We start from the raw sequence: 21,463 nt of genomic DNA, 5'->3' as shown, positions 1-21,463 counted from the left end.
ACTTCTGTCACATCCACCTGTTGGGCTCCATGGTGGGTGGTTGGCATCGCTGCCGTTAACTCCATCAATACTTATGGAGAATGCTTCTCCTAAACTCCCTGATCGCCCTCAGAAACGAGGGCACGCCGAAGATGTATTTCAGTTTTTCGGATGCCAAGTCCACAACTTCCCACGTTTCCATGTAATTCACCCGGAAAAACCCGACAAACCAGTGCCACCATTTCACAGTTCCTTGTATCAAACTCTTTGAGTGATGTTTTTGGTTTAGGTTATAAGGCGACGAGGATGGCAAGCGGTGATCTCCTCCTGGAGCTCCGCGATCAGACGCAGTCTGAGAAACTGCCGAAACTAGTGTCATTTGGGGAGACCCACGTAACAGTAACCCCGCACCGTACTATGAACACAACCCGCGGTGTTGTCTCGGACGACGATTTGCTCGAGCTGACTGAGTCTGAACTCTTGAAGGGCTTCAGTGAGCAGTATGTTATCAATGTCAGAAGAATTAAGATGAGGCGGGATGGTAAAGAAATTGAGGCCAAGCACCTGAGACTCACCTTCGGCTCAAGCGTCCTACCCGAATCCATAGAGGCCGGGTACACCAAACTTCATGTTTGGCCATACGTTTCGAATCCCCTCCGATGTTTTAAATGCCATCATTTAGGCCACAGTTCACAGAACTGCCGAGGCTGCCAAACTTGTACAAAATGCAGTGCCCATGAACACACCTCTGAATCTTCCGAAAACTCTCTCCACTGTGTAAACTGTGATGGGGAGCACGCCGCGTACTCACGATGGTCATGGCCATCCTGGAAAAAAGAAGAGGAAATTGTTACCCCAGCAAAGTAAAACAATGTATAAGTATCAAGGAGGCACGCAGGCGGGTATCCTTCCTGCCAAAGAACACCTTTGCCGATGTGACGCGTCAGGGGGCGGCGACACAACGGCTTCCGGCGGCTGTCCAGCCCACACACAGTGAGCCGGCGCTGACGCCATCCGCCCCCTCACCCCCCCCCCCCCCCCCCCCCCCGCGGCTACACTGTTCCGCCACCCCAGAAGAAGGACCATCGACCTCCGGGCCGGTGGCCTCAAAGCTTTCGTTTGCAGAGGCCAGGCCTTCAGGTAAAACCCAGCTCTCGCAAGAGCGCGTGTCCAGCGCCTTGCAAGAGGCAATGGACACAACAACCAACCAGGCGGCGCCACCAGAGCCTAAGAAGCTTCGACCCTTTCTAGATCGCTCCAAAAAAGACAAAACTCGCGTCACTGCGCCTGGAAAGGGCCCGTGAGCTAATCTCTGTTTCTTAAAACACGCAGTACAAAACACATTGGTCATCATGGAGACACAAATAATAAAATGCAATGTTAGAGGACTTCTTTATAACCTAGACGACATTACAGAACGTCTACACAAGCATCATTCAAGGTTGCTGTGTGTTCAAGAGACACATCTGAGACCTACACACACGAACTTTCTTCGTCAGTATGCAATCTACCGTAAAGACCGCAACGAGGCGAACGCCTCGTCTGGCGGTGTAGCAATGTTGTCGACAAATCAGTAGCTTGTCATCATGTCATCCTTCAGACGCCCCTTGAGGCAGTGTCAGTGCGTGCAATTCTTTTTCATAAATTAATCACTGTATGTCACATATACATACCCCCAAATTATCATCTCTCAAAAAGCAATTTTTTATAATCTAACTGATCAGCTCCCGGACCCCTACATACTCGTAGGCGATTTTAATGCTCTCAACAGCATGTGGGAAGACTCCCAATACGACGCGAGAAGTCGTCTTGTTGAAAATTTCCTTGTAGACTCCGGTGCACGTCTCTTCAACAAGAAGGAGCCAACGTATTATAATATTCATCATAATTTATATTCGTCAATAGACCTGTCGATAGGCCCTGTTTCAATTTTCCCTGACTTGCATTGGTATGTAGCCAAAAATCCCTATGGAAGTGACCACATTCCTGTAACGTTAAATTTACTACATCAAAACGAATGCACTGCACACGCCAGCCGGTGTAAACTAGCCTTCGCCGAATGGAATCATTTTAAGGAATCCACTTACTTATCACGACAACTCATCACGTATTTTAGCATAGATGAAGCAGTAGCATATTTTACTTCTTTTATACTCGACGCAGCTGAAAAATTTATCCCACAAACACAATGTCTCTCATGTAAAAGACTTGCGCAATGCAGACTGGCAAGAAGGAAACAAAACAAAACGTGGGGTCTGCTGCGTCGCTCCCCGACTGCAGAAAATCTCATGGAACTTAATCTGGTAAAATCACAGGGAAGGCGCACCCGGAGACAGGCAAGGAGTACTAGCTGGGACATTTTTATCTCGGGCATCACATCCTACACTCAAGAGCCTAAAGTATGGAATGGCCTACGAAAGCTAAAGGGGCAGTAAACCACCCATTGCCCTTAGTTCACGACCAAGGGAGTCCCTTGGAAGACCAGGCAAACACTCTGGGCTAACACTTCGAGCATGTATCAAGCTCCGCAGATTCCACAACATCATTCCTCAAATATGAACAATTAGCTGAACTTAAGGCACTGAATCTTAAATGGCGTCTGGATGAACCATACAACCGTCCTTTTAATATGGCCGAGCTGAAAGCTTCCTTGAGCACATCTAGAATCTCTGCACCATGAGCTGATAGAATCATGTATGACGTGATTAAACCCTTACACACCTACACACCGAAGACACTTCTGGAACTTTTCAACTTTATCTGGGCTGGCGGATACCTCCTATCCTCATGGAAGGAAGCTATTCTTATTCCCGTCTTGACGCTGGGTAAAGACCCTTCCTCGGCGGCAGGTTATCGGCCGATAGCTCTTACAAGTTGCCTGTGTAAACTATTTGAAAAAGCCAAACCATTGTCTTCGAGGCTCGGACGTGGATGGCGCAGAGCTGGACGGGCGCGTCGCGTCGAGCTCCCGCAATTTGCTCAAACTAGGTGCGATTTTTGCGAAACCAGTACCATCGCACCACGGCATCACATTTATGAAGATATATGCTTCACTTCAAGACCATTTTCGACCCTGTTAGTTTATGTTGTGAACTTTTGCGAGGAGTGTTGCGCCCGAGGCGGGCGCCACGTCAGCTAGCCCTAACGTCGAGTAGGGCCCCGCTAACCCTAACGCCGTACCCATCCACGTGTACGCCGCTTGGACGGACGCCAGAGCTCCTGCCGCCCGAGAGACATCTACCCAAGTCTTGCCAACTGCACTACAATGAATTACGAAGTTATTGGCCGAGAAGTCGGCCTCTCGGTGGCTTCCGTCAGGAACGGTTGGTGCGACATCGCCCCACGAAGAACGACCAAGCCTAGGCCTAACCTCAACGTGGCCGCCAACGTGACAGCCTCCGGAGCCATAGCGAAAGCACCCAAACTCGTGTCAGCCCGTCAAGAATTCATCAAGGCAACTAGAATGCCCTTACTCCCGCAAAACGAGATCAAAGTAGCAATTCGCTTGCGCGGCGGACTGTACATTGCCAAAACCGGACACGTGGAAATTGTGCAGGCCATTGAAGAAACAGCCGGCCTCGAGCCGACGCAGTGCGACGGGGACACGATTTGCCCCAACCTCAAACAGAACATCATGGTCGTGAGTTCCCTACTACCCGAGAACGTCAACGGATGTCTGAAAATTCAGAGCGCCACTTCGCCGGGGCAGACGTACGAGGCCTCCTCCTACCAGACTGCACCGGACGACACGTGCAAGGGAGTCATTCGCAACATTCCGCTCCACCACACTCAAGAAACGATAACCAGGTCCGTCGTCACCCCGAGAAACCCACTCGCACTGGCGGCGAAGCGCATTAAGGAAACCGAGATGGCGATCGTGGTCTTCGAAGGACACAGTTCCCAAACACGTGATGTACGGATGTGCATGAGTAGAGTTCTCGCTCTACCGGAGGCAGATCGCCCTAGGTCAGGCTTGCGGCAAACTTTAGCACCGCGCTAGTATACTCCACACCGGAGAAGCAGACTTGCAGGTGCTGCGGCATTCCAGACCCCAGAGCAGATCACGCTTGTGGAGAGGTCTCTTGCGCGTTGTGCGGCGAGAAACACCCCACGGTCAGCAACGAATGCAAGAACAGATATCATTTCCCGTGCGTGGTACGCAAGCGAAGAATCAAGAACAAGCAGGCAGCAATTGCGGGCAAGAAATTTCGAGCAAAGGCGACGAGTGTCTTAAGACAGAACAGAGCAGGTGCGGCGCAGCTGCCATACGGACAGCGCGAGCCTAGAGGACGCTCCAGATCCAGAAGGAGCTCGGGATCCCGATCGACCAGCAGAGGTCGCAGGAGCCGCTTCCGCGCACCGCGGGTGCCGGGAGCCGCTCCCGCACACCGCGACCGGGGTGCGAAACGCACCCCCGGTCGGAGCCAACAGCTGGGCCCAGCAAGTCAAAGCGACAACGGGATGCCAGGCCTTCGCAACAGCGGGGACGCTGCCCACTAACTGTGGGCCGCTGAGAGGCCAATCTCAGGTGAGCTTCCAAGCGCGGCCAGAGAATAATGTACACAAATACATCTTAGAAAGAATCAAAGCATTCGAGCACGAGAACGCTCAACTCAGACGCACAATGGCAGAACTGTCTAACGAGAATAGATTGCTTAAAACGCAAATCAACACACCAAACGCACAGACACAGGACACGCACATGGACACTTCACCTAATCCGACTCCCTCCAGAGTAGCGGAATCAGAATCGGCTAATCAAACCCCACCCGCGGGCACACCAGCCGCCAAGAAACGCAAGGTCAAGACCACGGAAGCCGCCACGCCTACCAATGACATAGACAGTAAATTGGACAAGATCCTTAGTGCCCCAATTCGATGTCGAGTCACTGAAGTACTGACACGACAGACTAGTAGAGGCAGTGGACGGCCTAACGAGCAGGGTTGAAGTGATGGAGAAAGGCTTCGGCGTCAAGACCGAGGGTCTCGAGAGAACCGTCTTTACTCACTCCACGGCACCGGTCAATTTCCCCGCCTTCCTCATGGTCAGAAGAAACGCTGCAACAAGCGATATCGTCACACCCAAAACGGCGGTAAAGTCCGTAACCAGAGTAGAAAGCAAAATGGAGAAGGCGAATAAGCGAGAACCAACCGGAAGACACCAAGTGCAAACGAGCAATCAAGGCAAGCTAATAATATGGCAATGCAATTGTCGTGCGTTTCGCTAGAAGAAAGCAGTCCTGCAACAACACATCAAACACACTACGGACAAGCCGGACATCCTACTCATTCAAGAGATCAACAGCGACACACCCACACTTCGGATATGAAGCAATTGCCGTTCCACCCACAAAAGCCAGTAGCGGCGTGGCCACGTTTGACAGTAACAGGATCGCGTGGGCCGAGATTGATAGAAGTAATCCGGACAGCAAATGCGAGCACTTGCCCATCGAAGTCTTTCCCAAAGGCAAAAAGGCCAAGTGCCAAGAGCGTACTAGCACTCAGCACGTACAGCAGCCCGAACCACAGAACGCAAAATTTCAGAAGACTGTTGAAGAAGGCCAGGGACAAAGCCGGGGACAACCCGCTGATTATTCCAGAAGATTTCAACGCCCCAAAAGTAGGAGGATACGGCGTCACCAGCGCCAAAGGAAGAAATCTTGCCACTGATGCGGAAGAGATGGGTCTCACCCTGATCACATCCGCACTCTACCCCACCAGGATGGGCAATTCGGTCTCGAGGGACACCACCCCAGACCTCACGTTCGTCCTCAATGCCGAGGGGGCCACCTGGCAAAATACCGACAATGACCATTACATTGTGGAAGCATCAGCAGCAATCGCCTCGAAAGCGCTACGAAAGTGGGGATACATGGATCGGGATGCGTTTAGACAGGTAAAAAATGAACGTACCGACAAGCCCGCTACACTAGAACAGTGGACGCAAAAACTCAAGGAGGACGCCCGCAAGGTGACCAAAGAAATAGAAACGGATGCCCAGGCAATTCTTATGGACGCTAAACTCGCTCACATGCGAGAAGAGAGAAGATCCATACTGCAGAGATGGCGTACCCAGAGACTCAATAAAAGACTTAGGAAAAAGATCGCACTGTTGAACAAGAATATTGAGCACCACTGTTTGGTAGTCTCCAACCAACAATGGGACGAAGTATGCGCAAGGGCCGAAGGTACCATGGCGTCGGGCAAAACCTGGAACCTGCTCAAACACCTTCTTGACAAGGCTCAAGCCAGGACCTCCGAGACTAAAACGGTTGACAAGATAGCGAAACGCGAACTCAAAAACTCCAACGAGCAATAACTTATGGCAAGACTTGCCGAGAGATACATGCCGCTCTCGAACAGCCACGAAAACGACGCCGAGGCAGCCGGTTCCCCGCACACGGGAGCGGACAACCCCGACCTCGCCGAACCCTTCACCCTGGAAGAAATAAGGACCGTCCTTCGAAACCTGCACGGCACATCGACCCCAGGTCCGGACGGTATTAGTAACAAGACCCTTCGTAACTTGGAGGAAGACTCCATCCGGCTCCTAGCGTATCGAATCAATCAGGTCTGGGCTTCCGGCAGGGTCCCGCCCGGATGGAGAAACGCCACCACGGTTCTGATTCCAACGCGCAACAAGCCCTCGGGCGTCGAGAACCTCAGACCCATATTGCTCAGATTAGGCGTGGGTAAGGCGGCGGAGCACGCTGTTCAGAATAGAACTTCCAGATTCCTCGAAAACAAGGGACTTTTACACACACCCTCATCGGATTTATACCCGGTCTATCAACTCAAGACACCATGATTTTAATCAAGCACCAAATCATTGATGACTTCATTAGAAACGCCAAGGCCATTCTCGGGTTGAACCTCGAGAATGCGTTCGATAACCTCTCTCACCAATACATTGTGGACACCATTTACAAACTCAACCTCGGATCTAGATTCCACGCGTACGTCAAGTCATTCTTGGATAACAGGATGGCTATGCTCCGATTTGCCGACCTCTCTACGGAGACACTCTCGCTGGGGAGCAGGGGCACCCCCAAGGCTCTGTAATCTCCCCTATGCTTTTCAACCTTGCCATGGTGGGACTTAATGAGAAACTCGGACAGATCCACGGGCTGGAGCACACCATATACGCTGGGCTGGAGCCCACCATCTACGCAGATGCCATCACCATGTGGGCCTCCAAAGGAACCCCGGGCATGGTGCAGGACGTCTTGCAAGAAGCAGTGAACACCGTAGAAGGATTCCTAATTACCACAGGACTCAGATGCTCGCCTTCCAAGTCGGAGCTGCTCGTACGCAGACCCAAGCACAAGGGCCGCAGGCCATACTTGTCAGGCTTTGATTACAATCAGGAAATTACCGTACGAACCAATTCGGGACACGCCATCCCGTGCGTCGACAAAATCGGAGCCCTGGGTAAGAACGTAGAGACTAAAGACGGCAATGCCTCAACGGTTCAGAAGCTCATCACCAAGACCGAAAACGCTATCGGGCTCATCAGAAGAATTACCAGTAGACACAGGGGCCTCAAGGAACATAATCTCATCAAACTCATACACGCGTTTGTCACCTGTCACTTCGCATACGTTGCGGCAATGCTCAATTGGTCAAGATCCGAAAGAGACAGACTCAATGCGCAAATCAAAAAGGTCACCAAGCAAGCCCTCGGCATTCCGACCAGCGCCAGCAACTAGAAGTTGGGGCCTCTGGGGATACACAACACCCTGTAAGAAATTGCCGAAGCCCAGCAGCGCGCCCAGCTTGCTAGGCTTTCGGTGACGCCTCCGAGGCGCACGATCCTAGGGAAGCTGGGCTTTGCTCAAGGAAACATAGAAAAAGACTTTGAGGACTTCCCATGGGACTTCCTCGCCAAGCTCACAGTCCGACCTATACCCAGAAACGTACACCCCGAAAACAACAGGGCAGACGACAAGCGAGGACAATTCCTCCATAACCAAGCCTTGGTGAACCGCGAACGCTCAGCTTTTGTGGGCGCGGCGGAATACGCGGGAAACAAAGGTTTCGCAGCGGCGGTTGTGGACGGCCGCGGATCCACAAGACATGCAGCCACGGTAATCACAAGGAAGCCTGAACAGGACGAACAGGTTGCGATCGGGTTGCGCTCACCAACGACAATCTTTCTCACATCTATAGCGACTTCATATCACAGCTTTTCACAAGGGCACGGTCTGCACACAAGCTCTCAGAATTTTCAAAAAGACAGAGATTAAGAACCATCTCATATACTGGACCCCGGCACACTTAGGACCAAAAATCGGCGACGTCCCCAACCTTAACGAGGCGGCACATGAGGCTGCGTGCGCGCTTACAGACCGCATGGCTTCACCGACCACTCGGAGAACAAGGACGCCCCCACTACATACAATAAAATCACTAAACACTACTACCTGCAACGTAGAGAGCATAGCACGCCACACCGCAGGCTCACTCGAGCTCAAGAGGTTCCACTCAGAATGCTACAAACAGACACATACCCCACGCTACACCACTACATGCCTGAGCTCTACGACAAGTCTTATTGCACCAATTGCAATACATTCCTGAACGTCTATCATTTACACTGGCCGTGCTCGCAAGCTCACATAAACTTCGAACCGGACAAGCGCAAGTATGAAGAAGCAATCCGGAGCGAAGAACTCGTTCCCCAACTCTGGGCCGTCCTGAAACTCTGGGCCGTCCGCCAGGAAACTCAACCTCGCGGTTCCATCGTGGGAGACGCCTACTCCATGAGAGCGCCAAAGCTCTCGTGGCCTGCAGGACCTTGAATAAAGTTGATTTCCTTCCGTCCTATTTGAAGAAATGATTATTCGTCCACTAATACATTTTCTTGAACCGAACAATATGCTTGATCCCTATCAGTGCGGCTTCAGAGAAGGGCGGTCCACGACTGATCATCTTCTGCGCATTGAAGTAAATACATAAACAGTTCTTCTTATCGATAATTCTTGATATCAAGAAGGCGCATGACGCAATAGGGCGATACGGGATCTTGCGAGACTTCTCGGGAATGGGAATTCGTGAAAATATGTTAAAAATACTAGAAATATCATAAAAAGCCAACAAACACTGACACCAAGGACAACATAGGGGGAAATACTTGTGCTTAATAAATGAAATAAGGAAACGATTAATTAATGGAAATGAAAGTGGATGATGGATGAAAAAACAGCTTGCCGCAGGTGGGGAATTATTCCACAGCCTTCGCATTTCGCGTGCGATTATCTACCAATCGAGCTACCGAGGCGCCGTTTCCACATCTCCTTTCTTGGGTATTTATCTTTCCTAGTAGAGCCATGGGAGTGTTAGCGAGCGCCACCACTCACAAACTTTGGCGGCGGATGTGGAACATAATTTCTGACGCAGGCGTCACGAGAACGTGATCTTTTTGGGTGAAGACAACCGGTCAATAAACCCACGCATGCTACCTGAAGGCATCAATGTTGCCGGATTTGAGACCCTCGTTATGTAATAAACGAGAAGAAAGGGGATTAACCGAGGGGCCCGATTGTTATTAGTCATATCATAAGAAACCAACAACCACTGACACCAAGGCAACATAGGGGAAATTACTTCTGCTTAAAAATGAAAAAAAAAAGAAACGATAAATTAATGCAAATAAAAGTGGATGAAAAAAACGACTTGCCGCAGGTGGGGAACGATCCCACAACCCTCGAATTTCGCGTGCGATGCTGTACGAACTCAAATACCGCGGCGCTGTTTCCCCATCTACTTTCTTGGGTATTCAGGTTTCCTAGTAGAACCGTGGGAGTGTTAGCCAGTGCCACCACTCACAAACCTCGGCGGCGGATGTGGAACATCCTTTCTGCCACAGACGTCACGAGGACAACATAGGGTAGATTACTTAAGCCTAATAAATGAAATAATGAAACAACAAATTAATGGAAATGAAAGTGAATAAAAAAAAACAACTTACTGCAGGTGGGGAACGATCCCACAACCTTCGCATTTCGCGTGCGATGCTCTACCGATTGAGCTACCGCGGGGCCGTTTCCACATTCACTTTTTTGGGTATTTATGTTTTCTAGTAGAACCCTGGGTGTGTTAGCCAGCGCCACCAGTCACAAACCATGGCGGCGGATGTGGAACATCCTTTCTGCCAAGGTTGTGGGATCGTTCCCCACCTGCGGCAAGTTGCTTTTTCATCCACTTTCATTTGCAATAATTTGTTGTTTCTTTATTTCATTTATTAAGCACAAGTAATTTCCCCTATGTTGTCCTTAGTGTCACTGTTTGGTGGCTTCTTATGATATGACTAATAAAAATCGGACCCCTTGGTTAAACCCCTTTTCCTCTCGTTCATTACATAACGAGGGTCTTGAATCCGGCCACATTGATGCCTTCAGGTAGGCTGTATGGGTTTATTGACCGGTTGTCTTCACCCAAAAACATCACGTTCTCGTGATGCCTGCGGCAGAAACGATGTTTCACATTCGCCGCCAAGGTTTGTGAGTGGTGGCGCTCGTTAACGCTCCCAGGGTTCTCCTAGGAAACATAAATACCCAAGAAAGTGGATCGGGAAACGGCGCCGCGGTAGGTCAATTGGTAGAGCGTTGCACGCGAAATTCGAAGATTGTGGGATCGTTGCCCACCTGCGGCAAGTCGTTTTTTCATCCACTTTCATTTCCATTAATTTATAGTTTCTTTATTTCATTTATTAAGCTCAAATAATTTCCCTTATCTTATCCTAGCTGTCAGTGTTTGTTGGCTTCTTATCACATGACATAAAAATCGGGTGCCTCGGTTAACCAGCTCTTCATCTCAATCAAACATACTAGAAAGCTATTTGTCCAAACGTACCTACCGCGAGAAAATTGGCAACGTATTGTCACGATCTTCTATACAAAAGAACAGGTGTACCCTAATGAGGTGTGCTTAGCTGCATACTCTTTATCTTGAAGATGAACACTCTTCGTGCATCATTACCGCCAGCCATTCTTTTATTGCGTTTACGTAGACGACATACAAATAGGTTTCAAATCCTGCAACCTTGCAGTGTGTGAGAGGCAAGTACAACAGGTATTGAACAAAGTGCCCAAATGTGCAAACGAAAATGCATTTAATGTGAACCCCTACAAAAGCGCTTGCGTGCTTTTCACGAGAAACAAAGGGCTCATTGCAGATCTCAGTATTGAAATGTACGGGCAAATAATACCGGTGAACAAAGAGCACAAGTTCTTAGGCATCATACTTGACTCTAAACTAACTTTTATTCCCCACATAAAGTATCTCAAGGTGAAATGCTCAAAAACAACGAACTTACTGAAAATTTTATCCCACGCAATGTGGGGCAGCGAAAGGAATGTTTATTGAATCTTTACAGGAGCCTGATTCGATCACAATTAGACTATGGCGCCATGACTATCATTCTGCCGGCCCGAGCGCGCTAAAAATGCTGGATATCATCCACCATCTAGGGATCCGACTGGCCACTGGCGCTTTCAGAACAAGTCCCATTGAAAGTTTATGCGTAGAATCAAACTAGTGGTCACTCCATCTGCAGAGAGCATACATCAGCCTAACACATTTCTGAATATTCACTCTAATCATCAACATCTGTGTTCTAATATCGTTAACGATATGACATGAGCTAAACTCTCGTAATCATCCCTCTGTAAGATAGCCCTTTTTACTGCGTGTGAAGGAACTTAGCGTTGAAATGGATGTCCGACTCCTCAAACATCGTTTAATGGCTAAGCTGCTACCGCCTTGGGAGTGGCAGCTCATACAATGTGTTATATCTTTTCTACAAGTTACAAAGCGCGCTCCAGAGATCAAAATCCGCATGCATTTTCTGGAACAAGCACTCCTGCACGGAGTTCTACACAGACGCATTAAAGTCACACGACGGCGTGTTCTATGCAGCCGACGGTCCATCCTTCTCGGAATTCGATGCACTGCATCCTGAAACAAGTATCTTTGCGGCTTTGAAGCACATACGCAAATCAGAACTCCAAAAATCAGATATATATACAGACTCCCAAGTGTCGTGAAGGCTTTGATGTCATTCTGTAAACACAGAAATCAACTACCTAATGAACTCTATTCCGTCCTGTGTAAAGCGTATATATCTAACCAGCATGTCATTATATTCTGGGTGCCTGGCTATAGAGGCATCGAGGGTAACGTTCTGGCAGACCAGATGCCCACATCAACTGCATCGTATGCTGTTAATCCTACCGCTGCAGTTCCTGTCCCATATCTGAGGCCTTACTTACGAAGGAAACTGTGAAATCACTGGCAACGCTTGTGGAACGTGGAAACAAATAATAAGCTGCTCGTAATAAAGCCACAATTAGGTTTCTGGCCTTCTGCAGCAAAATCACGCCGAACAGGTGTTTTATTTTGTCGTCTTAGAATAAGACACACATTTCGCACCCATAATTTCTTGATCACTGGAAATGAACCTCCAACCTGTGGCAGATGCGGGGAGAGGTTGACCATCCTCCACGTCCTGAAGGAGTGTCGGGAAGCCGAATCTGAGGGAAAGGAACATTTTCCCCTAGCATACCGGCAACACATCCTCCTTCATCCTGTAATGTTCCTCGGCCCATAACTACTCGTTGACATGAACAGAGTCCTTGGTTTCCTGAAAGATGTTGTGTTACATGTTATTAGCCCCATACATTTGTAGCGCTTCCTCTCTTCAGAGGATGCCGCTGTGATAGTTGTTTCATATAGCACATGCCTCTAGGCCCTTGTGTTTTAAGGGCTCTGGTGAGGCAGTACTGCTACAGCCAACTTTAGCACCTGACATTTTTTTTTTATATCGTATCGTTCTTGCCCAATGTATCCTAATGCCCATAGTACCCGCCATTTGTCATCGTCATTGTCTTACTACACATAGATCTTACGCATTTTAGAGCGACTATATTTAAGGCCGCTTTGCAACCACGTAACATCAAATTCATAGAACTCATAACTCCACTGCAAAACTCACAAACACTGGTGCGGCGATCTTTGGGCATACCTGGCCCTTGCGCCACTAAACACCACACATTCATTCAAACATGTTTCATCGCCTTATTGGAGCGCTGGGATCGATCTTCAAGAGCCATGCAGTTCCTTTTCATTCTGCCCCACAAGCCAACACAAGACCAGGCCAACCTTACTTTGTTAGTGGAATGGGGTTAAATGCAGCATGCCTGCTGCAACGCTGGGGCACATACTGGAGAACGTCCCTATTAGTTAAGTTTACACTCAGTATACGTCCTGGTGAAATTCTATATCCACAAACAAATGTCCCCCAAAACGTGGTTTCGACGAATGCTAGCACACAATGTCCTGGAAGCGTCCTACATACTGATAAAGATGTCCTTAGGACGTGCTCGGGATTGTACAATCAGAATAATTCATATTTAAACATCTCGTGGGCGTCCCAATATACCATTATGGCGTTCATGGGACGTTTCTAGGAACGTCAGATCGCGTTCATGGGATGATCCCATGGACATCCAAGAACAATCCACTACTACGCATACCGTAGGTACGTTCGAATATCACATTTCGGACATCTGGTCGACATCTGTAGGACGTTGGAGGTTCAGTGGCATATACGATTTCTCATTTTGTTCCTAGTAGACAGGCATAGCCAATGAAGCTGACGACGTCTTGTCTGAAGCAGACGACGGAAGCGAGAGACGCTTTTGACTGAATGCTTTGAGCTAGCTGCTTTATTTTAGAGCGCAGCTCTTAGCAGATGTGGAAACAGCGCTGCATGAGCGGAGGTAAGTCTCAGGTGGGTGCTGTGAATCACGCCCACGCATCACCCACGCGATGCCTCCCGTTATCTCCCGATTAGCGCAGTGACGCCGCACTTGGCTCCGTTTGCAACGAGGCTCATGAGACAGGTTGTCTGCGCCAACAAATATATCGGGAAATATATAGGCCGCGTGCACCGCCTATAGAGGCGCCACTGATAGCCACCTAGCGGACGCTTCCAACAATACGCGTGGGAGCAGTAGCAGACGACAACGCTTTGCAGCAAGGGTGACTGAAGTTCGCGGCTGCGATTTGTCCTTGGTTCGGGCGCCAGACTGCTTCTTCTGCGGTGACAGCTGTAGGGAAGACGCAGACCTCTGTGGGAGCGGGTATGAACAAGGTGTTACCGGTGTTTGGGGCAACATGGTCCACATACGCGCCAGGTGCGTCCCGCAGACAAACGCCATGAAGACCATTTACATGAAGTGGAGCTCATGTAAACTAGCCGACAAATTTTGTTGACTAATGCGATGTCTCGACCGTTTTTTTTTTCTTTAATTCTACCCTTGCCGTAATGCTGCTTCTGTACCTCAATAATAAGCACCCGTCGTTAGTGCAGACTTAGATAACAAATCCGCACGGTGCGATGTCTGCATATACCGTTGTGATTTTTCTGCCGATGAATACATGTGACGCCGCCGAATAAGTGTAGTGAAAGTCGCCTGAAGTAGAATAATTGCGAATTTATTGATAGAAACGCGTACACTATAGTCAACGAAGCCACCAAACGCACGGGTTAATAAAAGCGCGTGTTAGCGCTGTACCGCCGATGAACTGCCGTTCGCGCTGCAGTTTTTGCAATTTTAAATTCCCTAAGGGAACTGCTTGGAAACGTACAAAGCTATAGTGTGACTAACATTGCAGTACTTTTTTTAAATGTTACTAGAGAGAATGGCCACATGATATATTTAAAGGCAGAGCAGCGCCAGTCAAATTAGATACAGCGCTGGCGGCAAGGCCGGGTTTAGTCCTATGCGGCGTAATCATAATAAGAAATAATTCAGCTGAGTGCAAAATTCACTTTCAAGAAGCGACTACGTTGTGAAACAAACAAATCACTCGGCGTGTTAAGTCTGCTCAGACAGCATCAAGGTATGATGATGTGACGCGAACTACTCAGCGAAAAATGGATCAGCGAAAAATAGAACAAAAATACCATATGCAGTAACTATTAGCAATTCTCGCCCTGAGCTACCTATTTTCTAAACACATTTCCCAAAAAACCACAATATCTAAGGTGCCCTCGGGCGAAATGAATAAAGCTGTTAAAGAAGCACTTGCTTGGTGTCATTCCGATAAGACACAGCGTGATTTATACCCTTTACAAACGAGGCAGGGTGAAAACCTCGCAGCTCAAAAGAATCAAGAGTTATGCATGAAGCAACTAGCAACAGTTAAACATGGGCGAAGCCACGCATAAAATAAATGTAAAAACATGAAGTGCGCGACAGCTGGTGCGAGGATTTACCGGGCCACATAAAACTAACAATTTCAGTTCTTGCAAACTTCTGTAGCTTTAACATGCAAAACAATGCGCTCATGCAGTCGTGCTGCCTAGCTAGCCCAACGCGGTAAAGAAGCGGAAAACAATATAAGCGGCAAACGGCATTCCGAACTTTAGCGAAATGCCTTTCAACCGCAGGTTGCACTGCAGACGAACTTCGTCGCTTACCCGTCTAACTACAATTGAGTAAAAAAATAATAATAAAAAAGAAAAAAACACCGAAGCGACAAAGGAAAGGATGAGAACAAGAAATTTCGCGCCGAAGCTACGATCCATTGCCACCGTTGCTCCTGCTTATGAGGCTTTGCGGGGAATAATTAGAACCGTATCACCGGCACGTTTTCGCCGGTATTTGAGCCCCCCCACCCTGCAACAATTCTTCTTCGACATTCTTCGGAAGCTTCGGCCATCCCACACATGCGAAGGGTGTTGCTTATTTTGCTCTGAAAACACCAATAAGACGGAGAAGCACTATCAGCGACGCAACAAACTACGGCGTGCTACGGCGCGCGGCTCGCTCCTCTCCCATGCGTTCTGCGCAAGGCCGCCACCAGTGGCGCGGCCATCGGCGTGCACGCCGCGTATAGAGCTGCGCTCAAATTTTGCGTTAGGGAGTATCATAATCCTCGGTGAATTTCTACTGAAGAAAACTGTTTCACTTTATCGAGAACTTTAGGTTCAGTGCGTCCATTTTAACTTTTTTAAGTAAAAGGCCAAGTTTGCATTACGTTACGAAAGCCAAAAGGGGCCATCAGCGCCATTTTTTACGCACCGCGCCTACGTGACACCTCGAAAAAATCGGCGGAATGTCTAGAATAAAGGTCCAGTTTACCGCGCTTTTTCTGTCATTGTCATTTATTCCGAGCTTTCTTTCCTACTCGCTCACATACGGCGCCGTAAGGTAATGCGCTGCCTATTTCATTGCACTCTTGGCGCAAGGATGTTTTGGCTAAGGAATTGCGCAAGAAGGGCGCGGTTTAGTGAACCCCACTCCAGATATTGTAACGAATTTCAAGTAGGCTAATGTCAAATATTATGTAGAACAGTTCACGTGAAATTCTTAGTGTTTAGGAGCGCACTGCACAAGTGCTATGCGTAATCTAGTTTTATATTTGACAGCACTGTAGGACATATCCATTTTGTCCACGCCACAAGCCTAAAATGAGAAGATACCGGCATTCTCTTGTCTGTTTGGAGAACGGTCATCTCTCTTTTTTGCGAAGTTCTTTAGTTGGCGTCTCAGTGCTATAAAATTTGCTGACCGACGGAATCATTTAGAAAAAATGTTGCCCTAAATAAAGAATACGATCGTTGCAATCGGTCGATTTAATTCTTTCGCTTAGAGATAATAAGCCTCATCAAGAGAGGTACATAAATGCCGAGCAACACGCCTTCTTCGTTCCTAGGATTTCAAAAAGAAGTTAATAAGGCAAAGCTTCCTGTTAATAATTAAAAGTAAATAGGGCCTTCCATGGGTACCCGATAGAACATGTTCTGCTCGAGTGTAGGAGATGTTGGAGCAGGCAAGTACTCAACAAGGAAACTTGAGTCAACAACAAGTCGGCACCGAGACAGCACTGGCACCTATTAACAGCACGTGCACAATTTAAGAATAAACTACAGAAAAGAATATCCACCCCTTTCGTGGGACCACGAAGGTGGAAGTACTGGTGTGAATTGACACCACAAAAAGCAGTCTAGTCCTACAAAGAATGCGTACGCTGTGGCATCACATAGTGATGACGCGGTGCGGATGTCAGCGTTGTGGTTGGCGGAAGATATCAGGTCCGTTCGACTGGCCAGCACGTTCTGAACTAGTTAACGAAGGGCTCCACTTCGCGATTCCTTTCCCTGGTTTACCATGGCGGCCTCTGCCCTTTGTCATGTGTTTCGCTGAGGTAGGCTTCGCGCAGTACGAATTCACATCATTTGCTGCACTCGTCAGAAAATTAGCGCAGCGTTCCTGCAACAAGTGTCGTGCCTGTTACGCACGAGCAAGAACTGACACTGAACTGGTGGGAACTAGGGCCGGAAGTGCAAGGCGAATCGAATGCACGTTACATCGTCCCGTTTACACCACGAATGCGAATCGGCTTGTAAGCATGAGAGCTTAGACGGTCTACTGCGACTTTGCAGATTTCCATTGATGAGGGATACTCCAGGCGCGCAACAACTTCAGAGTACCGTGAAAAGTCTGTTCCGTCTATCACTGTAGGGTCAGTGGCTGGCGTATCCTCGTGCCAAATATCACCTTGCTGTTTCAATTCCGGACCTTCAACGCTACATACTGCTAGGAGCTGACTGCAAAAGCCACCCTGTATTTCGCATCGGCTGCATAATAAACAACTCCAGATGATAAATACCAACCCGGAGCCTATAAGATGCCTCTCACGTCAAGATAGAGGCTTTCGTGCTTAAAATGCCCTAAACTACTGGAGTTCTCAAATTAAGGTGCGACAAAGAAAAAAAGTAATTTCAGTCCTGGCAAATGAATTACTCTTCCACACACCAAACAAGGCAGTCTATGAGAAGAGTTTCGGTAAGCCAGCAAACAAAATGGAGAAACAAAGAACCAGAAGCGTGAATTTCGCATGTCTGAATAAACTGAGATCAAGAAACGACGTGGCTAGCGACATCGTATTGAAGTTCCATCTGCAGCACGCCGTAATGTCGAAATTTCGGCGGAGGCTCTTAGGATACAGTTATTATTTTATTAAAAATGTACTATGCATAGTATAATCAAAGATCGAAAAGGCGCACTTAGCAAGCTTCGTGAATTTATATTGCTTCGGGACAACAACAAATACGTATGATAACACCCTTTAAAACTCATGACCGACGCCCCGGTACTGGCATTCCCGCATGAAATATGAAAAGTAGAGCCTTGACATCTATTTTTTTCGATAATCAGTCTGTTACTGCAAAACTATGAAATGTACAGTTCTCCAGGAATGCTTTGTCAGACTAAATTGATTTCGTACCACTTTCGACCCTGTGGACGACTCACGTTTTGTAAACGCAGGCTACCTGTCTATGCAGGTGCCTCCGGTCTGGGTCTCGTGAAAGAAGGAAGTGCCGAAGAGGAGGAGGCTGTGGCCGCCGTCCGCAACGCCCTTCGCTGCGGAGTAAACTACTTTGACACGGCTCCTTGGTACGGTCAGGGCAGATCCGAGGAGGTTCTCGGGAAGGTACGCAAGTCTCTGACAGAAATAGTTCAGCACTCGGTTACAGGGACGTGACATACGAGTAACCGCAGATGCGACGGGGCACCGCAAAGGTCATTCTGGTCAGGTGTTGCGGCAGGATTCGCCATCTTCGTACAGGAGCAAGGAGAATGATATCACTATCCTTGGCCTTGCTTAGTTTATCGATTGTTGCCGGAAAACACGAAATCTTTTACATTTGGATCGCTATGACTAATACCATGTCATAAAGGTGAAACCTGCCTCACGGGAGACGCACATCACAGGTTAGCAAGTGGACTAACATGTGGGCAACCCGAACGTTTTCGTTGAAGGTTCATATTTCTGGCTTATCAAAACAGCCATAACATTTATTGGTTCTGAGAGCTTCCATGAGTGTTGTGTAAATGGCATCAAATTTGAAAAGTCCATTGTTATAAAGAGCAATAGTGTACTGGAAGCGGAATATATTATGTGCATCGCATCGAAATAGCTATTAGCAAGTGTCGGTGTGTTGGCGGGAAATTTTATTGTTGTCATGATTATACCAACGTTCAACGACACAAAGTGGCGTACATGACAATGATGATAAATCTTGAACATTCCACGTAGCCATCATAGATGGTACTCCGAGAATAAGGTTGTTACTGGAAAACGACGTCGAAAGCATCAGCGACGCCAATACCAACTACGACGTCGCCACGACAACAGCGCGTAGTTTAGACAGTAGCTCACAGTATTAAGAGGCACCGAATGGCACTGTAAATGAACAGAGAAAATGAAATCGCGCAAATCTTGTAAGTGAAACTGCGTCATTCCGCTCCTAACACCAATTATAGCAGTTTTGGCCCAGAAGTATACTTGAATGTTCTAAGCTGGGGCATATAAAAGGATCACCGTACCATAAACACATGAATCCTTTAACAGAGTAACTGCCTCGTCACCTGTGGCTTCAATATTGTTTACAGAGAAAATGAAATCGCGCAAATCTTGTAAGTGAAACTGCGTCATTTCGCTCCTAACACCAATTATAGCAGTTTTGGCCCATAAGTATACTTGAATGTTCTAAGCTGGGCATATAAAAGGATCACCGTACCATAAACACATGAATCCTTTAACAGAGTAACTGCCTCGTCACCTGTGGCTTCAATATTGTTTACAGAGAAAATGAAATCGCGCAAATCTTGTAAGTGAAACTGCGTCATTTCGCTCTTAACACCAATTATAGCAGTTTTGGCCCAGAAGTATACTTCAATGTTCTAAGCTGGGCATATAAAAGGATCACCGTACCATAAACGCATGAATCCTTTAACAGAGTAACTGCCTCGTCACCTGTGGCTTCAATATTGTTTACACAAAAACTGAACACAGCAGATGGTGTTGGGCGACTGCCGATTTGAAGGTCATCATAAATACTAAGCTACAGTTAAGTCAACCATCTTGTCCTGCAACTACGCTGACGATTGAAACAAAGAAATGCGAATGTTTATATAAGCCAAAAAATAACAAATATGTACAAATATGTACAAATATTATCCTAATTAAATATATTGACTATGTGAAATGTGCAACAGTTCCGAACCAAAAAAAAAAGAAGATTAGCAGAGCCATTTGGCGAAACAATTGCGAAATAAGATGTGTTATGCTGCTGTTTATTCCAACCAAAGAATGCGTGTTTTCATGTACGCGCTTAGATTCTCACAGCATCGATTACTGTCATACAGAAAGCAGCTTGCGTAGATCGCTAAGAGGAAAAGGGCAGAACTTATCTATTCCACACTTCCCTCTCAGCACTATCTCAAATTCTAACTGTCTTTCAGAAATTTTAAATTATACATGCATTTTTCATTGTTACTTTAATTTATAACTCCCTACACAACCGCAACCTACTCCCCTAGAAAACCGCTTTACCGCATTGATCTTTACAGTTGCGTGTAGTGGGTGAATGCGATTATCCGAGAAAGAAGCAGGCAACCGAAACGAACCAATAAGATGCTAATTTTTATTGTGGGAGAATGCTGTTGCCGCAACAAGTAAGTGCAGAGCTGTAGCGATCGCTGAAGTCTGTTGTCTTAAAAAAGACGTTTTTTGCCGCAAGTTAAAACACACGCAAAAGGAAGACACATGGAGAACAACACGGGCGGCTCTAGCGGTACTTCCAACTGATTTTATTCGGGCGGTGACCCAGAAATATATATACGCATACACGCATGGGCAGGCTGTTCACGAAGCTATGTTATCCAGCGGTCAAACAGACTTTTTTCTGATTTGTAGAGCAAGATAGACGTATCCATAACGCAATTTGAACCTTTCTTTTTATATAAGCTTCAGTTACCTCACGTGCAGTTTGATTTCTGCTTCTATCAAGAATCTTAATCTCGGAAAAACTTGGTTTGCCCATGCAGGCCTTGCAGTGCGTTGGCAAATGTGCCACGCCATCTTTCGTTAGATTTAGTTCGTGCTTCCTGGCTCATTCATTTATGCACCGTCCTGTCTGTCCTAGGTAGGACTTGCCGCACTCAAGGGAAATTTCGTACACCACCATCGTGGCGCATTTTCCGTAGGGCGCGCCATGTTTCTTCCCACAGCCTTGCCAACCGGTCTCCTCGCGAGTGGTCCTCGGACAGAGTCGAACCAGTTTGACAGGGGCAGAAAAGGCAATGGGTACACCATACCGACCTGCCACTTCCTTGAGGTTAAGAGTGACCTTATGAACACAGGGAATCACTGCAGTTCTTACGGTTCTGACACTTTGTTCTGACACTTGTGGCGATGGTACCTTTAACCTTCCATAAAAGGGTTTCGGTCACTGATGCCACCAACGAGTCAGGCAACCATGCTACTATAAGTCGCTTGATCTGATTATCGAACTAGGCCTACATCGTGTGTCTACCCAATTTCCTGAGGGCTCCAAGAAGAGCAAAGCAATTTCACACTTGACAATTTTGAAATGACAAGAATGATACGGCAGCGACCCTTTCCT

General features: G+C 47.6%; 1 protein-coding gene across 2 annotated transcripts in view; it reads left to right on the top strand.

Annotated features, from left to right (window-relative positions):
* LOC126540229 (uncharacterized) overlaps window positions 1-21,463 on the top strand; it is a 78,931-nt gene that overhangs the window by 21,138 nt on the left and 36,330 nt on the right. For both annotated transcript variants that reach the window (XM_055075897.2, XM_050187027.3), the window contains exon 2: window positions 18,338-18,486. In XM_055075897.2, coding sequence (XP_054931872.1) covers window positions 18,338-18,486 — 149 coding nt within the window. The remainder of the gene's footprint in view (window positions 1-18,337; window positions 18,487-21,463) is intronic.

This window comes from Dermacentor andersoni, chromosome 2 (genome assembly GCF_023375885.2).
Source record: "Dermacentor andersoni chromosome 2, qqDerAnde1_hic_scaffold, whole genome shotgun sequence".
Taxonomy (NCBI): Eukaryota; Metazoa; Arthropoda; class Arachnida; order Ixodida; family Ixodidae; genus Dermacentor; species Dermacentor andersoni.
The sequence above is the reverse complement of the archived record's forward strand: the minus strand, read 5'-3'. Positions and strand labels throughout refer to the sequence as shown.